The 15,113-nt window shown below is 39.7% G+C and overlaps 2 protein-coding genes across 4 annotated transcripts in view; both read left to right on the plus strand.

The window, feature by feature from the left end:
- The window catches only part of LOC148122004 (intelectin-1a-like), a 154,394-nt gene that overhangs the window by 68,182 nt on the left and 71,099 nt on the right, over positions 1–15,113 (plus strand). The gene's annotated exons all lie outside the window — the stretch shown is intronic.
- LOC146894845 (intelectin-1a-like) overlaps positions 1–15,113 on the plus strand; it is an 88,774-nt gene that overhangs the window by 68,180 nt on the left and 5,481 nt on the right. The window contains exons 1-4 of one of the 3 annotated variants that reach the window (XM_087906144.1): positions 11,809–11,886; positions 12,079–12,142; positions 13,530–13,628; positions 14,783–15,030. In XM_087906144.1, the coding sequence (XP_087762270.1) occupies positions 12,079–12,142; positions 13,530–13,628; positions 14,783–15,030 (411 nt within the window). In that variant the 5' untranslated portion in view covers positions 11,809–11,886. Of the gene's footprint in view, positions 1–11,808; positions 11,944–12,078; positions 12,143–13,529; positions 13,629–14,782; positions 15,031–15,113 lie in introns of those variants that run through there. The other 2 variants (XM_087906146.1, XM_087906145.1) reach the window with 2 other exon arrangements.

Consider the following 15,113-nt stretch of genomic DNA (forward strand, 5'->3'; position numbering starts at 1 on the left):
GACATTGAAAACATACCTAATATGACTACAAGTTTAATTGTAATAGGTGACTAATTACTAACCTGCATTTCATTATTATTCTAAAGAGTTGGTAATAGTAACTTCCTTTTTAATTATTTTTTAAAAACTATCTTTTCTCATTTTATATGTCAATCCTAGTTCCCGCTCACTCCCTTCTTCATGCTCCCTCCATCGTCTACTCAATATCACTCCCATTCTCTCCTCAGAGAGGTTAAGGCTTCCCATGGGGCATCAACAATATCTAACACATTGCTTTGAAGCAGAACCAAGACCCTACCCACTATATCTAGACTGAGCAAGATATCCCTTCAAAGAGAATGGGTTCCAAAAAGCCAGTACAAATGGTAGGGATAAATCCTGTTTTCACTGCCAGTTAGCCCCACAGTCTGCCCCAGTCATACAACTGTCAACCAAATTCAGAGAACCTACTTGATCCTATGTTGGTTCCATTGCTGTCAGGCCAGAGTTAGTGGGCTCACATTAGCTCAGGTAAGCTGTTTCAGTGGGTATTCCCATCATGGTCTTGACATCTTTGCTCATATTCTCACTCTTCCCACTCTTCAACTGAACTTTGAGAGCTCAGTCCAGTGTTCCCCTATGGATCTGTGCCTCTGTTTCCATCAATTGCTGGATAAAGTTTCTATGATGACATTTAAGATAGTCATAAATCTGATACAGGGCAAAGCCAGTTCTGGCACCTTCTCCACTATTGCTTTGGGTCTTAGCTGGGATCATCCTTGTGAATTCCTGAAAATTTCCTTACTGACAGATTTCTTGGTAGACCCACGTTGGCTCCCTCAACCAAGATATCTCTTTCCTTGGTCTCCCTCTCTGTTCTTTCCTCATCTTGATGACCCTTTTTCCTCAACTTCTCCTCCCTTCTCCTTTTCTCTCCTTCTCCTCTCCTCCTCCCCCTTTGCTCTCCCAGCAATGGAGGCTTGTTCCTCTGACTCCACATCCTCTCCAGCAAAAGTTATCATTGGTGTGTTTGATCTTAGCCATTCTGATTGGTATAAGTTGGAATTTCAGAGACGTTTTGATTTTCATTTCCCTGATGGCTAAGAATGTTGAACATTTCCTTAAGTGTCTTTCAGCCATTTGAGATTCTTTTGTTGAGAATTTTCTGCTTAGCTCTGTACCCAATTTTATAATTGGATTATTTAGAATTTTTATGTCTAATTTCTTGAGGTCTTTATATATTTTGGAGATCAGTTCTCTGTCTGATGTGGGATTGGTGAAGATCTTTTCCATTCAGTAGGCTATCTTTTTGTCTTATTTACTGTGTTCTTTGCTTAACAGAAGTCTCTCAGTTTCAGGATGTCTCATTTTTTTATTGTTGCTCTCAGTGTCTGTGCCACTGGTCTTACATTTCAGAATTTGTCTCCTGTCCCCATGCATTAAAGACTACTTCCCACTTTCTCATCTAGCACATTCAAAGTGGTCGGTGTTATCCTGGGGTCATTAGTCCATTTGGAATTGAGTTTTGTGCATGGGGGTAGATATGGATCTATTTGCATTTTTCTACATGCTGATATTCAGTAACACCAGCACCATTTGTTGAAGATGTTTTCTTTTTTATATTGCATAATTTTAGCTTCTTTACCAAAAATCAGGTGTTCATAGGTGAGTGGATTAATTTCCAGGTCTTCAATTCAATTCCATTGATCAACCTGTCTATTTTTATGCCAATACCAAGCTTTTTTCATTACTGTAGCTCTATAATAGAGCTTGATGTCAGGGATGTGATGGCTCCAGAAGCTTCTTTATTATATATGATGGCTTTGGCTATCCTGGGCTTTTTGTTTTTCCAAATGAAGTTGCCTATTGTTCTTTTGAGGTCTGTGAAGAATTGTGTTCATATTTTGAAGGGGATTGCATTGAATCTGTAGATTGCTTTTGGTAGGATTGCCATTTTTATTATGTTAATCCTACCTATTCAAAAATATTGGAGATCTTTCCATTTTCTGCTATCTTCTTCAATTTCTTTCTTCAAAGACTTAATGTTCTTGTTGAATAGACCTTCCACTTCTTTGGTTAGTGTTACCCCAAGATATTTTATGTTATTTGTGGCTATTGTGAAGAGTGATATTTCCCTGATTTTTTCTCATCCTTTTTATTATTTTATATAGGAGGGCTACTGATTATTTTGAGTTTATCTTGTATCCTGCAGCATTACTGAAGGTATTTATCAGCTGTAAGACTTCCTTGGTAGAGTTTTTGGGATCACTTATGTATACTATCATATCATCTGAAAATAGTAAAAGTTTTACTACTTCCTTTCCAATTTGAATCCCCTTGATTTGCTTTTGTTGTCTTATTGCTCTAGCTAGATGTTGAATAGACATGAAGAGAGTGAAGAGCCTTGTCTGATTTTAGTGGAATAGCTTTGAATTTCTCTCCATTTAATTTGATGATTGGCTTGCTGTATAATGCTTTTATTAAGTTTAGATAAATTCCTGGTATCCCTGATCTCTTCAAGACATTTATCATGAAAAGGTATAGGACTTTATTGAATGCTTCCTCAGAATCTAATGGGATGATTGTACCATTTTTTTCTCTCAGTTTATATGGTGGATTACATGGACAGATTTTCATATGTTGAACCATCCCTGCATCTCTGGGATGAAGCCAACTTGATCATGATGGATGATTTTTTTAATGTGTCCTTGGATTCAGTTTGCCAGTATTTTATTGAGTATTTTTGCATCAATGTTCATGATGGAGATTGATCTGTAATTCTCTTTCTTGGTTGAGTCTTTGCATGGTTTTGATATCAGGGTAACTGTATCCTCATAAAACAAGTTTTATTATGTGGAGCAATTTGAGGAGTATAGATATTAACATTTCTTTAAGTTCTGGTAGAATTCTGCACTGAAACAATCTGACTCTGGGCTTTTGGCAGGGGGAGGGGAAATAGGCTTTTGATGACTACTTCTATTTTCTTGTAGGTTATGGGTCTATTTAAATTTTTCACCTGGTCTTTATTTAATTTTACTATGTAGCAACTATCTAGAAAATTGTCCATTTCTCTTACATTTTCCAATTTTGTGGAGTATGATTTTTGTAGTATGACCTAAGAATTCTCTGGATTTTCTCAGTGTCTGTAGTTATATCCCCTTTTCATTTCTGAATTTGTTAATTTGGATGTTCTCTCTCTGCCTTTTGATTAGTTTGGATAAGGGTTTGTTTATCTTGTTGATTTTCTCAAAGATCCAACTCTTTGTTTCACTGACTCTTTGTACTGTTTTCCTTGTTTCTATTTTGTTGATTTCAGCCCTCAATTTGTTTATTTTCTGTCATCTATTCCTTCTGGGTCAGTCTGCTTCTTTTTGTTCGAGAGCTTTGAGCTGTGTTGTTAAGTCACTGATGTGAACTTTTACCACTTTCTTTACATAGACAGCTAGTGCTATGAGCTTTCCTCTTAGCACTACTTTCATAGTGTACCACAGGTTTGGGTACGTTGTGCCTTCATTTTCACTGGAGTCCAGGAAGTCTTATATTTCTTTCTTTATTTCTTCCTTGACCCAAGGTGATTCAGTTGAGCACTGCTCAATTTCCATGAGGTTGGAGACCTTCTGCAATTAATTTTGTTGTTGAATTCTAGCTTTAAATCATTGTGATCCAATAAGATACATAGGGTTATTCCAATTTTTTGCATCTTTTGAGGTTTGTTTTGTTATTGAGTATGTGGTCAATTTTAGAGAAGGTTCCATGAGGTGCTGAAAAGAAGGTATATTCTTTTGTGTTTTGGTGAATTGTTCTATAGATGTCTATCAAGTTCATATGAGTCATGACATCTGTTAGTTCTCTTATTTTTCTGTTAATTTTCTGTCTGGTTTACCTATCCACGGTGAGAGTGGGGTGTTGAAGTCTCCTACTATTAGTATGTAGGATTTGATGTGGGATTTTAAGTTGTAGTAATATTTCTTTTACATATGTGGTTACTCTTGTATTTGGGGCATAGATGCTCAGGATTGAGACTTAATCTTGATGGATTGTTCCTATTATGAGTATATAGTGTCCTTCTCCATCTCTTCTGAAAGATTTTAGTTTGAAGTCTATTTTCTTAGATATTAGCATAGCTGTACCCACTTGTTTCTAAGGTCCATTTGATTGGAAAATCTTTTCCCAACCGAGGTAATGTCTGTCTTTTAAGTTAAGGTGCATTTCTTGTAAAAAGCAGAAGCATGGATCCTGTTTTTATATCCATTCTGCTAGCCTCTGTCTTTTTATAGGTGAATTGAGTTCATTGATATTAAGAGATATTAATGACCAGTGATGGTTAATTCCTGTTATATCTTCATGGTAGTGTTTGTGTGTTTCCCTTGTTTGGAGTTTTGCTGGTGGGAGGTTTGCTGTTGCCTGTGTTTTTGTGGGTGTAGTTAGCTTCCTTGGGTTGGAGTACTTTCTGCAGGGCTGGATTTGTAAATAGATATTGTTTAAATCTGGTTTTCTCATGTAATATCTTGTTTTCTTCATCGATGGTAACTGAAAGCTTTGCTGGGTATATTAGTCTGGATTTGCATCTGTGGTCTTTTAGTGTCTGCAGCACATCTGTCCAGGACCTTCTGACTTTAAGGGTTTCCATTGAGAAGCTGTGTGTAATTCTGTTTTCTTTGCTTCTTTCTTTCTTTTTTATTAGATTTTAAAAAATACCAATCCAAATTCCCACTCCCTCCTCTCCTCCCATTCCCTCGACACACCTTCCCACCCGACTCCCCTCTAATCCTAAGAGAGGGTAAGGCAATTGCTTTGTGGAAGATCCAAGGCCCTCCCTACTACATCTAGGCTGAGCAAGGTAAACATCCAAAGAGAATAGAATCCCAAAAAACCAGTACATGCAGTAAAGATAAATCCCAGTGCCACTGCTAGTGGCCCCTCAGTCTGCCCCAGCCATACAAACTGTCATCCACATTCAGAGGGACTAGCTTGGTCCTATGCTTGTTCCTTCCCAGTCCAGCTGAAGGTGGTAAGCTACCATTTGCTCAGGCAAACTGCTTCAGTGGATGAACCCCTCATGGTCTTGACATCTTTGCCCATATTTTCATTCCTTCTACTCTTCAACTGGACCTTGGGAGCTCAGTCCAGTGCTCCTATGTGGAACTCTGCCTCAGTTTCCATCTGTTGTTGGATGAAGTTTTTATAGTGATATTTAAAATAATCATCAGTCTGAATACAGGGCAAAGTCAGTTTGGGCACCCTCTCCTCTATTGCTTAGGGTCTTAGCTGGGGTCATCCTTGTGGATTCCTGGGAATTTTTCTAGAGCCGGGTTTCTTGCTAACCCCATAACGGCTCCCTCAATCAATATATCTCTTTCCTTGCTCTCATATCTGTCCTTTCTCCATCTCAACTATCCCATTCCCTCAAGTTCTTTTTAATCTTCCCCTTCTCCCCTCCTCTTCCCCTTCTTGCCTTCTTTCTATCCCCCGCCTCCATGCTCCCAAATTTGTCAATCGATCTTGTCTGTTTCCAGTTTCCAGGTGGATCTATATGTTTTTCTTTGGGTTCACCTTATTTCTTAGCTTCTCTAGGATCATGAACTATAGGCTCAATGTCCTTTGTTTATGGCTAGTATCCACTTATGAGTGGTTCATCCACTGAGACAGTTTGCTTGAGCTAATGGTAGCTCACCAACTCCAGCTGAACTGGGAGTGAACAAGCATGGGAACAAACTAGTCCCTCTGAAGGGGGTTGACAGTTAGGGCACTGATAGTGACACTGGGATTTGTCTCTACTGCATGTACTGGCTTCTTGGGATCCTATTCTTTTTAACTGTATACCTTGCTCAACCTAGATGTAGGAGGGAGGGCAAGATGCGTTGTCCTCTCTTAGGATTAGAAGGGGGTGGGGTGGGAGGGTCTGTGGAGGGAGTGGGAAGAGAGAATGGAGTGGAAGGAGGGGAAGGAGAGGAAATTTAGATTGATTTTTTTAAGTAATAAAAAAGAAAAGATCAAAGAAAACACAATAATATACACAATCCAGATTCTCTGTGTATATTCCATCTTTATGTGGCTTATTTTTCTTTATTCCTTTTACTTTTTCTATAAGTTTACTCTGTCTCTTTAAAGATTTTGTTTTATTTTTTTAAAACTATTTACTTCTTTTTATAATTCTCTATACTCTTTTTCTTCTCTCTCCCAAGTCTATGTACATTTATCCAATACTGTGACCTCATTTAGAGGTCTTTTTTTAATCTGAATCTATCTTTATTGTGTATCTGTAATTATTTTTCTGACCAGAAGTGTCTTTTTTACTTTTTTTTTTCTAAGCCACTTGATTAAGGCCAACAAGGTCCTGTTTCCTCCACCCAGTCCAACATAGAGGAAGCATGTTTACTGCCTCTGAGACTGCCTGGTGGGAGCCATCCTCACCACCTAAACTCTGGAAAGCACCGTGCATCATACGAACTCTTTTTATCTGAGTAAAAGCTAAATCTGCCATGCAGCACACTGTATGGCCTGGAAATATATTTGTGTATGGCTCTGGGAATATCTTTCTGTATGGCGCTGGGAATCTGCCATGCTCTCCTGCCTGTGCAAGCCTAGCAGACTCGATGCTGCTGCCTGCCCAGGCTGAGAGTGCTGAGCCCTGGTCCTAGTCTTACCTACTTTCCTTCCAACCCCAAGTGGGCACATAAGCATCCGAACCCAAAGTGGGTGGCGACATCAACCCCCAAAAAGGATCCAATGCTGTTCCCGTAACTAACATGAATCAGGAAGCCTTCCCTTAAAGAAACTGTGTAGTTCTTGCCACTAAAGCTGAGTCAGGAAACCTCTTAAAGGAGCCATGTCTCTGCTTGTCGCCAGCAAACAGAGCAAGAAACTGCATTATACTCTGGTTTGTTTGTGGGTTTTTTTTTTTTTGTATCTAGAATTTTTCCCCAAACTCTCTCAGATTTTAAGTGGATTTAGTTGGCCAGGTGGGGTGCCAATTTGTAATCCATTTCTTAAGTAAATGATAAAAAGCAGAATCATCTCAAAAGCTCACATGCAATAAATCTCAACTCCTTACCTGCAAGTATAAAGAAAGTATCAGTCATTTTCTTACATATCTAGGGAGATTTAAAAAAGGAAACTTCAACAAATCAGAAAACTGACTGTTATGTACTTGTGAGCTGGACTGCTTTTCCTGGGAATAGTTTATCTTAAAAACCATTAGCAAGGTAGTTGGTCTATTCTAAAGCTACTTTGAAGCTTTATATCACCTAATAGTAGACAACTGTCTTGGCAGCTGGGGAAATTAAACCATTTTCCTATGTTAACCTGAGCTGTGTTATAAAACAGTTCTCGGGTATTTATAATTACTAACTTGTGTAGTATTTCTTTGGATTCATTTTTATTCCTCAGAATTCTGTAGAAGCTAACATTATTGATATCAAATGGACAAGACAGCAGAAGGAGGAGTGATCCTCTAGACGATCCATAGATAGACATCCCCAGGAGATAGGGATACATTCATGATAAAAAAAAAAAACAGCCCACAATACAGGCAATGGGGGGGGACTCCCCATATATAAGTACATCATATCAGATACCAGAGAAGACCATGTAGCATCACCAATGTGAAGGCACAGCATAAGTAAAAGATATTCTGAAGTCTGTATTCTCATAAACCTTGCTTAAACAAGACATTCCCATGATAGAGTTTCTCTTCTGATAAGTTGACACCTGAACTTCAATTGACACCTGCTGTGGCTCTAACAGGGCACTGCCACCGGCAGTGAAGAACCTATGGCCCTGAAGACAAGCAAACTAATAAGTCAACTAAGCCTGGAGGCTTGTCTCTTCCTAGAGTTCTTATTTCATAGAGTGATATATTTACTTTTTATTTCATTTTTAACTGTGTGAGGGTAGTTGTGTGTGCACATGAGTATGGGCAGCCATGGAGGTCACTAGTATTGGATACAGGTGACATGGGTGCTGAGAATTTGATTCAGGCCCTTTGGAAAAGTGACATGCTCTCTTAAACTGCTGAGCCATCTCTCTTGTACTGATAGATGTACAATTTTAAATTTTATTGAAAATCAGTTCTTGTTGTAGGAGGGGAGGCTGCTAGTTAGTCCTGGCCACTTAGCCCTGAAATATTCACATAAAAACTGTATTAATTAAATCACTGCTTGGCCCAATAGCTCTAACTTCTTATTGGCTAACTCTTACATATTTATTTAACCCATTTCTATTAATCTGTATATTGCCACATGGCTTGGCTTACTGGCTAAATTTCCGGTGTAGGGCTACATGGCTTCTCCTTGACTCCACCTCCTTTCTCCCAGCATTCAGTTTCGTTTTCCCTGTCTAACGCTGTTCCTCTATAGCTCTGCTATAGGCCCAAAGCAGTTCCCTTATTAATCAATGATATTCACAGCATAAGAGGGGAATCCCACATCAAATTCTCTCATAAAAAAACAACTTGACCACAGTTTTCCCTACCTCCACTCCTCCCAGATCCCCCACCTTTCTTCTCCCCCAAATCCACTTCCCTTCCATTTCCTCTTGAAAAAAGAATGGGTCTCCAAGAGAAGAGAGTCAAACATGACAAAACAAGATACAATAAGACAAGGCAAAAGCCTTCATATCTAGGCTGGACAGGGAAACTCAATAGGAGGGAAAGAATCCCAAGAGCAGGCAAGTATAAGAGTCAAAGACCCTACTCCCACTCTTAGGAATCCAACAAAAACACCAAGCAAGCAGCCATAACGGATACACAGAGGACCTGGAACAGGCCTCATGCTTTACTTTTTAAAGCTACCTTGAGATGGCATTTCTATTAGTCACCACTGAATACATCCAGACCTGAACACAGGTATCAAGGACTGTGAGGTTCGGATGAGGCCACATGAAGAACAGATGTAACAGGCAGTAGGAACTAGATGTTGGTGGTTAGGAATATGATATCCTTTAAATAGCCTAGATTTTCTTAGACTCTTAAAAGTCTAAAAAGTTGTAGACTGATCTATGGCCTATATACCAGCGAGGAAGAGCTATATTATGATGTCAAAGATGTCAAAAATAATAATACAAGAGCAAGTCTCCCAGGGGTAACAAGCTGAGCACAACATAACAAGAAGGGAATGGAGGAGGAGGATCAGGGAGAGCGTGTGGGGAGTAGGACTGAGAGGATGGAGGAGTGCGGGCTGCAGTTGGGCTGTATTGTGTGAGAGAAAAATAAATACAAAGAAAAGATACATCTAATGGTGGCGATGTCAGAGGAGTAGCAGGTGGCAATTAAGTTTCAGGACTCAGCTCACCACAAGGCAAGGTCCTGATGGGTAAATTTCAGAGGAAAGAAAAGGCCTGGGGGGCTTCAGTTCCAGAATGTCTCCTGCTGCAGCTGTGCCTTTACATGTTTTCTGCTCCCATTTTCCTCTGGTATTTGGCATGGTGTGAATGGGTGTGGGGAGATCCCCACTGCCTTTAATGTAGTGTGATTATTTCATGGAAGGATCCCACTCTACTGGGCATTTTTACCTGTGGATTATTATGAAGATGTTTCCTCTTAAGCTGAACTGCTTAATTGAAGTAATGATTTTATATAAAAACAGTGTTAGTTTAAATAGAGTTTTCATGATTAAGGGTTTTTTAACAAATATAGAAAGGGATTATAATAGAGGCTAGTTTTGTGGGAAAAAATAATATGGGTAAATGTAGGATATGACCATTGCCCCCGCCCATCATAACGCAGGGGCTGGAAAGGATAAAAAACAAGAACAAGGAAGTGTCACCAGGCTAGGACTTAAGAGTTTTACTTTAGGAACCAAATAGATTGTGGTTTAAGTTAATGATTAGGAAAGCAACTGAGTCCCAAGAATTAGTTCAAGTGTTTTTTTGGTACTGGGAAGTGTGTTCTCAGGTTGTGGAGTCATCATAGCTAAAACAAAGCTTTAAACCATTGATTTTATGTAAGTAGAACTTAAAAAATTGAATGCTTAGTTAAGATAACTTGACAGGACTCTAAATATGAAAAGTGAAGCAAGTAACCTGTTTTCCTGGCAATTTTAAGAGTTACTGCCTATTTACACAGTTATGGATGGCAGGCTCCTGATCTGTGAGAAGTCTAAAAGATAAGTGTTTGACTAAGTGTGGGTTTCTCAGGAAATGCATAAAGATGTAGTTAAGAAATATATTGGGGTTGACTAGTTTCAGAAAAATGTTTTGACGGTAATTATGTAAGAACTGTGTGACTTTTGGTCATGCAGAAAATTCTCTCTGTAACAAACATGGTGTGGGAAATCTAAAAAGGGTGTTAAAAAAGAAAGAGTAGAGAGACAGATGATAGAGAAACCCTGAAGGGGTGGAGTGTGTGTGTGTGTGCATGCGTGCATGCATGCATGTGTATTTTCCCTTTTGGCTATTCCCAGAATTAAGTTTTACTCACTCAGATAGAAAGGTCAGTTGAGTGATTAGTCGGAGACTCCATGCCCCCCGCCCCTTCATTCCTGAGCTGCTGAGGTCTGGTCCTTACAGCAGCAATGTAGGAATCACTAGATAAAGGCCCAGAGAGGGCGACTTCCAACTCACTATGTAGGCAAAAAAAATGATCTTGAATTTGTTCACTAAAAAATGTATAGATTTTCTTTGTGTGTGAACAGTTTTATTTTTTGTTTTGCTTTGTTTTTTGTGTGTTTGAGACAGGAATCCTATGTACCATAGGCTGTCCTCCATCCTGGCTATGTAGTAAGGGATAACCCCAAATTTCTGATCCTCCTACTCCTGCTTTCCAAGGGCAGCAATTTCAGGCATGTCCATCCATACCTTGTTTGCATGATCCTAGTGATTGAATCTAGCGCTCAGTATACAAGGCAAATGTTCTACCAGCTGAGCTACATGCCTCTGTTTTACTCTATTCTGTGAACCTATCTGAGTTACATTGTATAAACCAGTCCTTTGAACACACCAAGATATAAAATATAAGCTTCACCAAAGGTGATTCCCAGAGGATTACAATATTATCAGTATTATAGCAAAGCTTAGTACCGAGGATGGTTTTTTGCTGAGGAAAAGGAAGTTCATTCCATTATAGACCAAAGTGGTATCTGAGAACTGGAGAAACAAAAGGCAGAGATAGAGGAAGCACGAAGCATCTTCAGGGGGGATTCCTAGTGACTTCATCCCAAGTTCAGTCTATTGTAAAACTTCAGGAGTTTGTAGTAATTATGAGAAAATCAAGGATGAATAGTGAGAGTTATATGGAACTTCATTTATGCAGATTGAAGTTTTATATTTATTCTTAAATGATTATATTGCTATTTTGTTGTTAAACTTTCCTTTTTTATAGTGAGGATTTGATGGTGTGTCCCTGTAATCACAACACTTAGGAGGCAGAATAAAGAGAATCAGGAGTTCAAGGACATCTACACCTAAACAGTGAGTTTGAGGTCAGCCTGGGCTAGGAAATGTACTCTTTTATACATTGTAAGTGCCTCCCATAAAAGTTTTCTTCTCTTATGAAATGAGTATAATTATAAACATTTGCCATTTTTTTAGTATTGCAAGAAAGACACAAACAAAAAAGTCCAAATGGATGTCAAATGTTGCAAGTTTTCGTATATATTACCTTTTTGGAAAATACACAGTTCATTGAAATTCCCAAATCTGGTAATAGCACTAGAATATAATATTTTAAATGTATCATTTAGAGACTTGAATCCCGTGAGTCATCACGGTACAAAGAACTTTACTGACGTAAACAAAAGTTTCCCCTCTAGTGGCATCCTGCCAGAAAAGGGGGAGTCTGGCAAAGTCTGGGCTATTTCCCCCAGGTTCGTCCCATAAAAGGAAAAGAGCCTCACCTGGCCCACACTAGAGGTTCTGCAGAGAGAGGGAGGCTCGTCTCCACTCAGCAGGCAACTCTGAGTGTCTGGCCAGGTATGGAGGTGAAGGTAGTTACTGTCAGTGGAAGAAGGAAAGTGGACTCCGGCTCAGGTCTGCTTTAGGGCCCAGAAATGCGAGGAGTTTAAAGGAAAGGAAGGAGCCTTTAAGTGGAACTAGATAGGAGCTGAGACAGAAATGATGGAAAAGATGGTCTGGATAGAGAGTGACCTTCTTTCTTTTCTCTAGATGACCATGATGAAACTCGGCTTCCTGCTGTTTATCATTGTGGTCGCCAGAAGTTGCAGTGCATGTGAGTACTGATACAGGACCCCAGATTCCTCAGCTCACCCTCCAGCTTTAAAGACAGTCATCATTAGACTGGGTTACTTTCAGGACCTGGGACTCTGTCCAGAGATCATAATGTTGTTTTTGTTGTTGTTGTTGTCGTTGTTGTTGTTGTTGTTTTTGAGATTGTGTTTTTCTGTGTAGCCCTGACTGTCCCGGAACTCCATCTGTAGACCAGACTGGCCTCAAACTCAGAGATCTGCCTGGCTCTGCTACCTGTGTGCTGAAATTAAAGATGTGGGTCAACATAGCTTGGCTGATTCTGCCTTTTTTAAAAAATGGAAATTAAATATAGTTGTATTGTTATAGCATTCCTTTTCCTTCTTCCAACCTTTCCAACTTATCTCCCACCCCCACATTCTACAAAATAAAGGTCTCTATTTGTTTAACTGTGGAAATATATACATGCTTCCTATAATATGTATATGTATTTATGTATATGTTTGTATTATATACATGTGTATATATAAATATTCCTGGATATGTAAATACAACCTAGTCTATCCCCATAAAGATGATGCCTTTGAGATTAGTCTTGATGCTGGTTGGTTCTTGAAGGAAATGACCAGTGTCAATGACATTGCTGAGACAGGTCCTGGTCCCAATCCTGTACTTGTGTGTAGCTCTAGTGGAACTTCTGCAAGAGCTGAGTCTCATCCTAGTCACTCCTTAAACTTAGGACCTTTGCTTTAGGGTTTCAATACCAAGTGAATGGTCTGGTTTGTGCCCAGAGAATATTTTCTTCAATTCCACTCTCTACAAGAACACAGTGGTATTTTAAAATGCGTAATTCCCCTTCACTGGATTTTTAGTATCTTTAAGGAAAGAAACAAGTCCCTAAATGCCATCTTACATGATCTCTACATGATAACCTTTGTCAGACTGATATGAGGCACTAGGGATCTGAGGCACAGACATACTGAATACAATTCAAAAATACTTGTCTGGTAAACATGTAGCTACTTAGACCTGGGTAGCTTTGACACCACAGTTTCCATTTGTTTCCACCCCTTCTGTGTTCTCAGAGGACTTTACAGAATTGAGGCCAATTTGCAAGGCTTTTTTTCCATGCTCTCTTGGTCAGTCTCTGCACTGCCGACCTCACGACTCAAGATTCAGGCACATTAGGCTCCCCGCATTTCTCCTACCTGCAAACCTGGACTTCACTTTATTCTTCCTTTTCAGGACTTTGGACACAAAGTTCTCCACACTTCAAATCTCTTGTCTTTCTTCCTAGTTAGAAATCTTGTTGATTCTCAGAGGGAGGCTTTCAGAAGTCATGGGATGAGTTTAGGATGAATGACAGGGGAGGCTGGGTGTCCAATGAGTGTGAAATTATGCATCTTCTCTAGTGAAAGAAAATGAGGTTATCAACAGTTCGGCCAATCCTGTGTCTTCCTCTCTGTTCAGAAGCTGCAAGGAAATCAAGCAGGAGGTCACTGGGGCACAAGGTGAGTGACGAAGCATTTAAAGAGCACACTGTGATCCTAACACTTGGGAGCCTACAGCAGAGGATTGAAGGCTCCAAGCCAGCCTGGAGAGACCCTGTCTCAAATGTGCAAACATAAATAAGACTTGCCCTCTGTAATCATTTTTCTTTTTTGATATAGAAAATGTGATCAAATGTACATGATGGATAAAATTTGTACTTAACCGATTTTAAGGGTTTTCAGAGTCAAGAATGACTTTTACAATGGGAGGGATCACCACTATCCATCTCCAGAAGGTTTTCACTCCTTAAATAAAAATTTTGTAGCCACAAACTAACAAAATTTTGTATTCCCTGTGAGCTGCTGTTTTATTTCCTACATCTGTGAATCTGTCAGTTCTTGTTATCTCATATAAGGTATCTGCCTTATTACATTAGCAAGCTTCAAGGTACTTAAGTGTTGTAGAAGAATTACCTTACTTTAAAAAGATTTATTATTATTATATTAATGATAATATTCTTGCATAGATGTACATCTGTGTTTGGGAATGTGTACATATATGTGCAGGTATGCAGGTGCCTGCAGTGTCCAGAAGAGGCCATCTAGTCCTCTGGAGCTGGAGTGATAAGTACTTGTACACTGTCAAATGTGAGTGCTGGGAAGATACCTCAAATCCTCTGCTAGAGCAGTACTTGCTCTTATCCACTGAGCCATTTCTTCAGTTCACTTCATTCTCTTTGATCTATGGAATATATAGGAATATATACAACATTTGATTCTACTTACTAGACAGCATATATTTTGCTTATTTCTTTTTATGTAGAGAAACACTTGACTTCAGGTTTTGTGTCCAGAGCTGTAACAAACATGAATGTCCATATCTGAGTCCCTGTTACCAGTTCTTTGGATATCTACCGAGTGGAGTTGCTAAGTCCTTTGATAACACTGTGTTTAACTTTAGGAGAAACATCCCTGTCAGTTTTGGAAATTCTGTGTTCTGCCTCTGTCACAGAAGCATGACTTTCTGAACTCAGGCACAATCCCAGGAACACCTGTGGTAGGACACTCAGGGCATGAGGCATTAGCCTTGTTTGTGGTGCCTAGAGCCATTCTTTTATGGGGCATAAATTAAGAATGAGGCTACAAACAGGACTGTGGACTGCTTCTCTCTACAGATGGCCTCTACTTCCTCTACACGGTGAATGGTGCCATCTACCAGACCTTCTGTGACATGACCACTGCAGGTGGTGGATGGACCCTGGTGGCCAGTGTGCACGAGAACAACATGGGTGGGAAGTGCACGGTGGGCGATCGCTGGTCCAGTCAGCAAGGCAACAGTGCAGACTACCCAGAGGGGGATGGCAACTGGGCCAACTACAACACCTTTGGGACTGCAGAGGGGGCCACAAGTGATGACTACAAGGTAGGTACACTCTGTAATCACTTGGAAAAGCGTGAGGATGTGAGTGTAGCTCAAGGATGTCATGGAGAGGTGGGAAGGTTGTC

The sequence above is a fragment of the Myodes glareolus genome, chromosome 5, assembly GCF_982192425.1.
Source record: "Myodes glareolus chromosome 5, mMyoGla1.1, whole genome shotgun sequence".
Classification (NCBI taxonomy): domain Eukaryota; kingdom Metazoa; phylum Chordata; class Mammalia; order Rodentia; family Cricetidae; genus Myodes; species Myodes glareolus.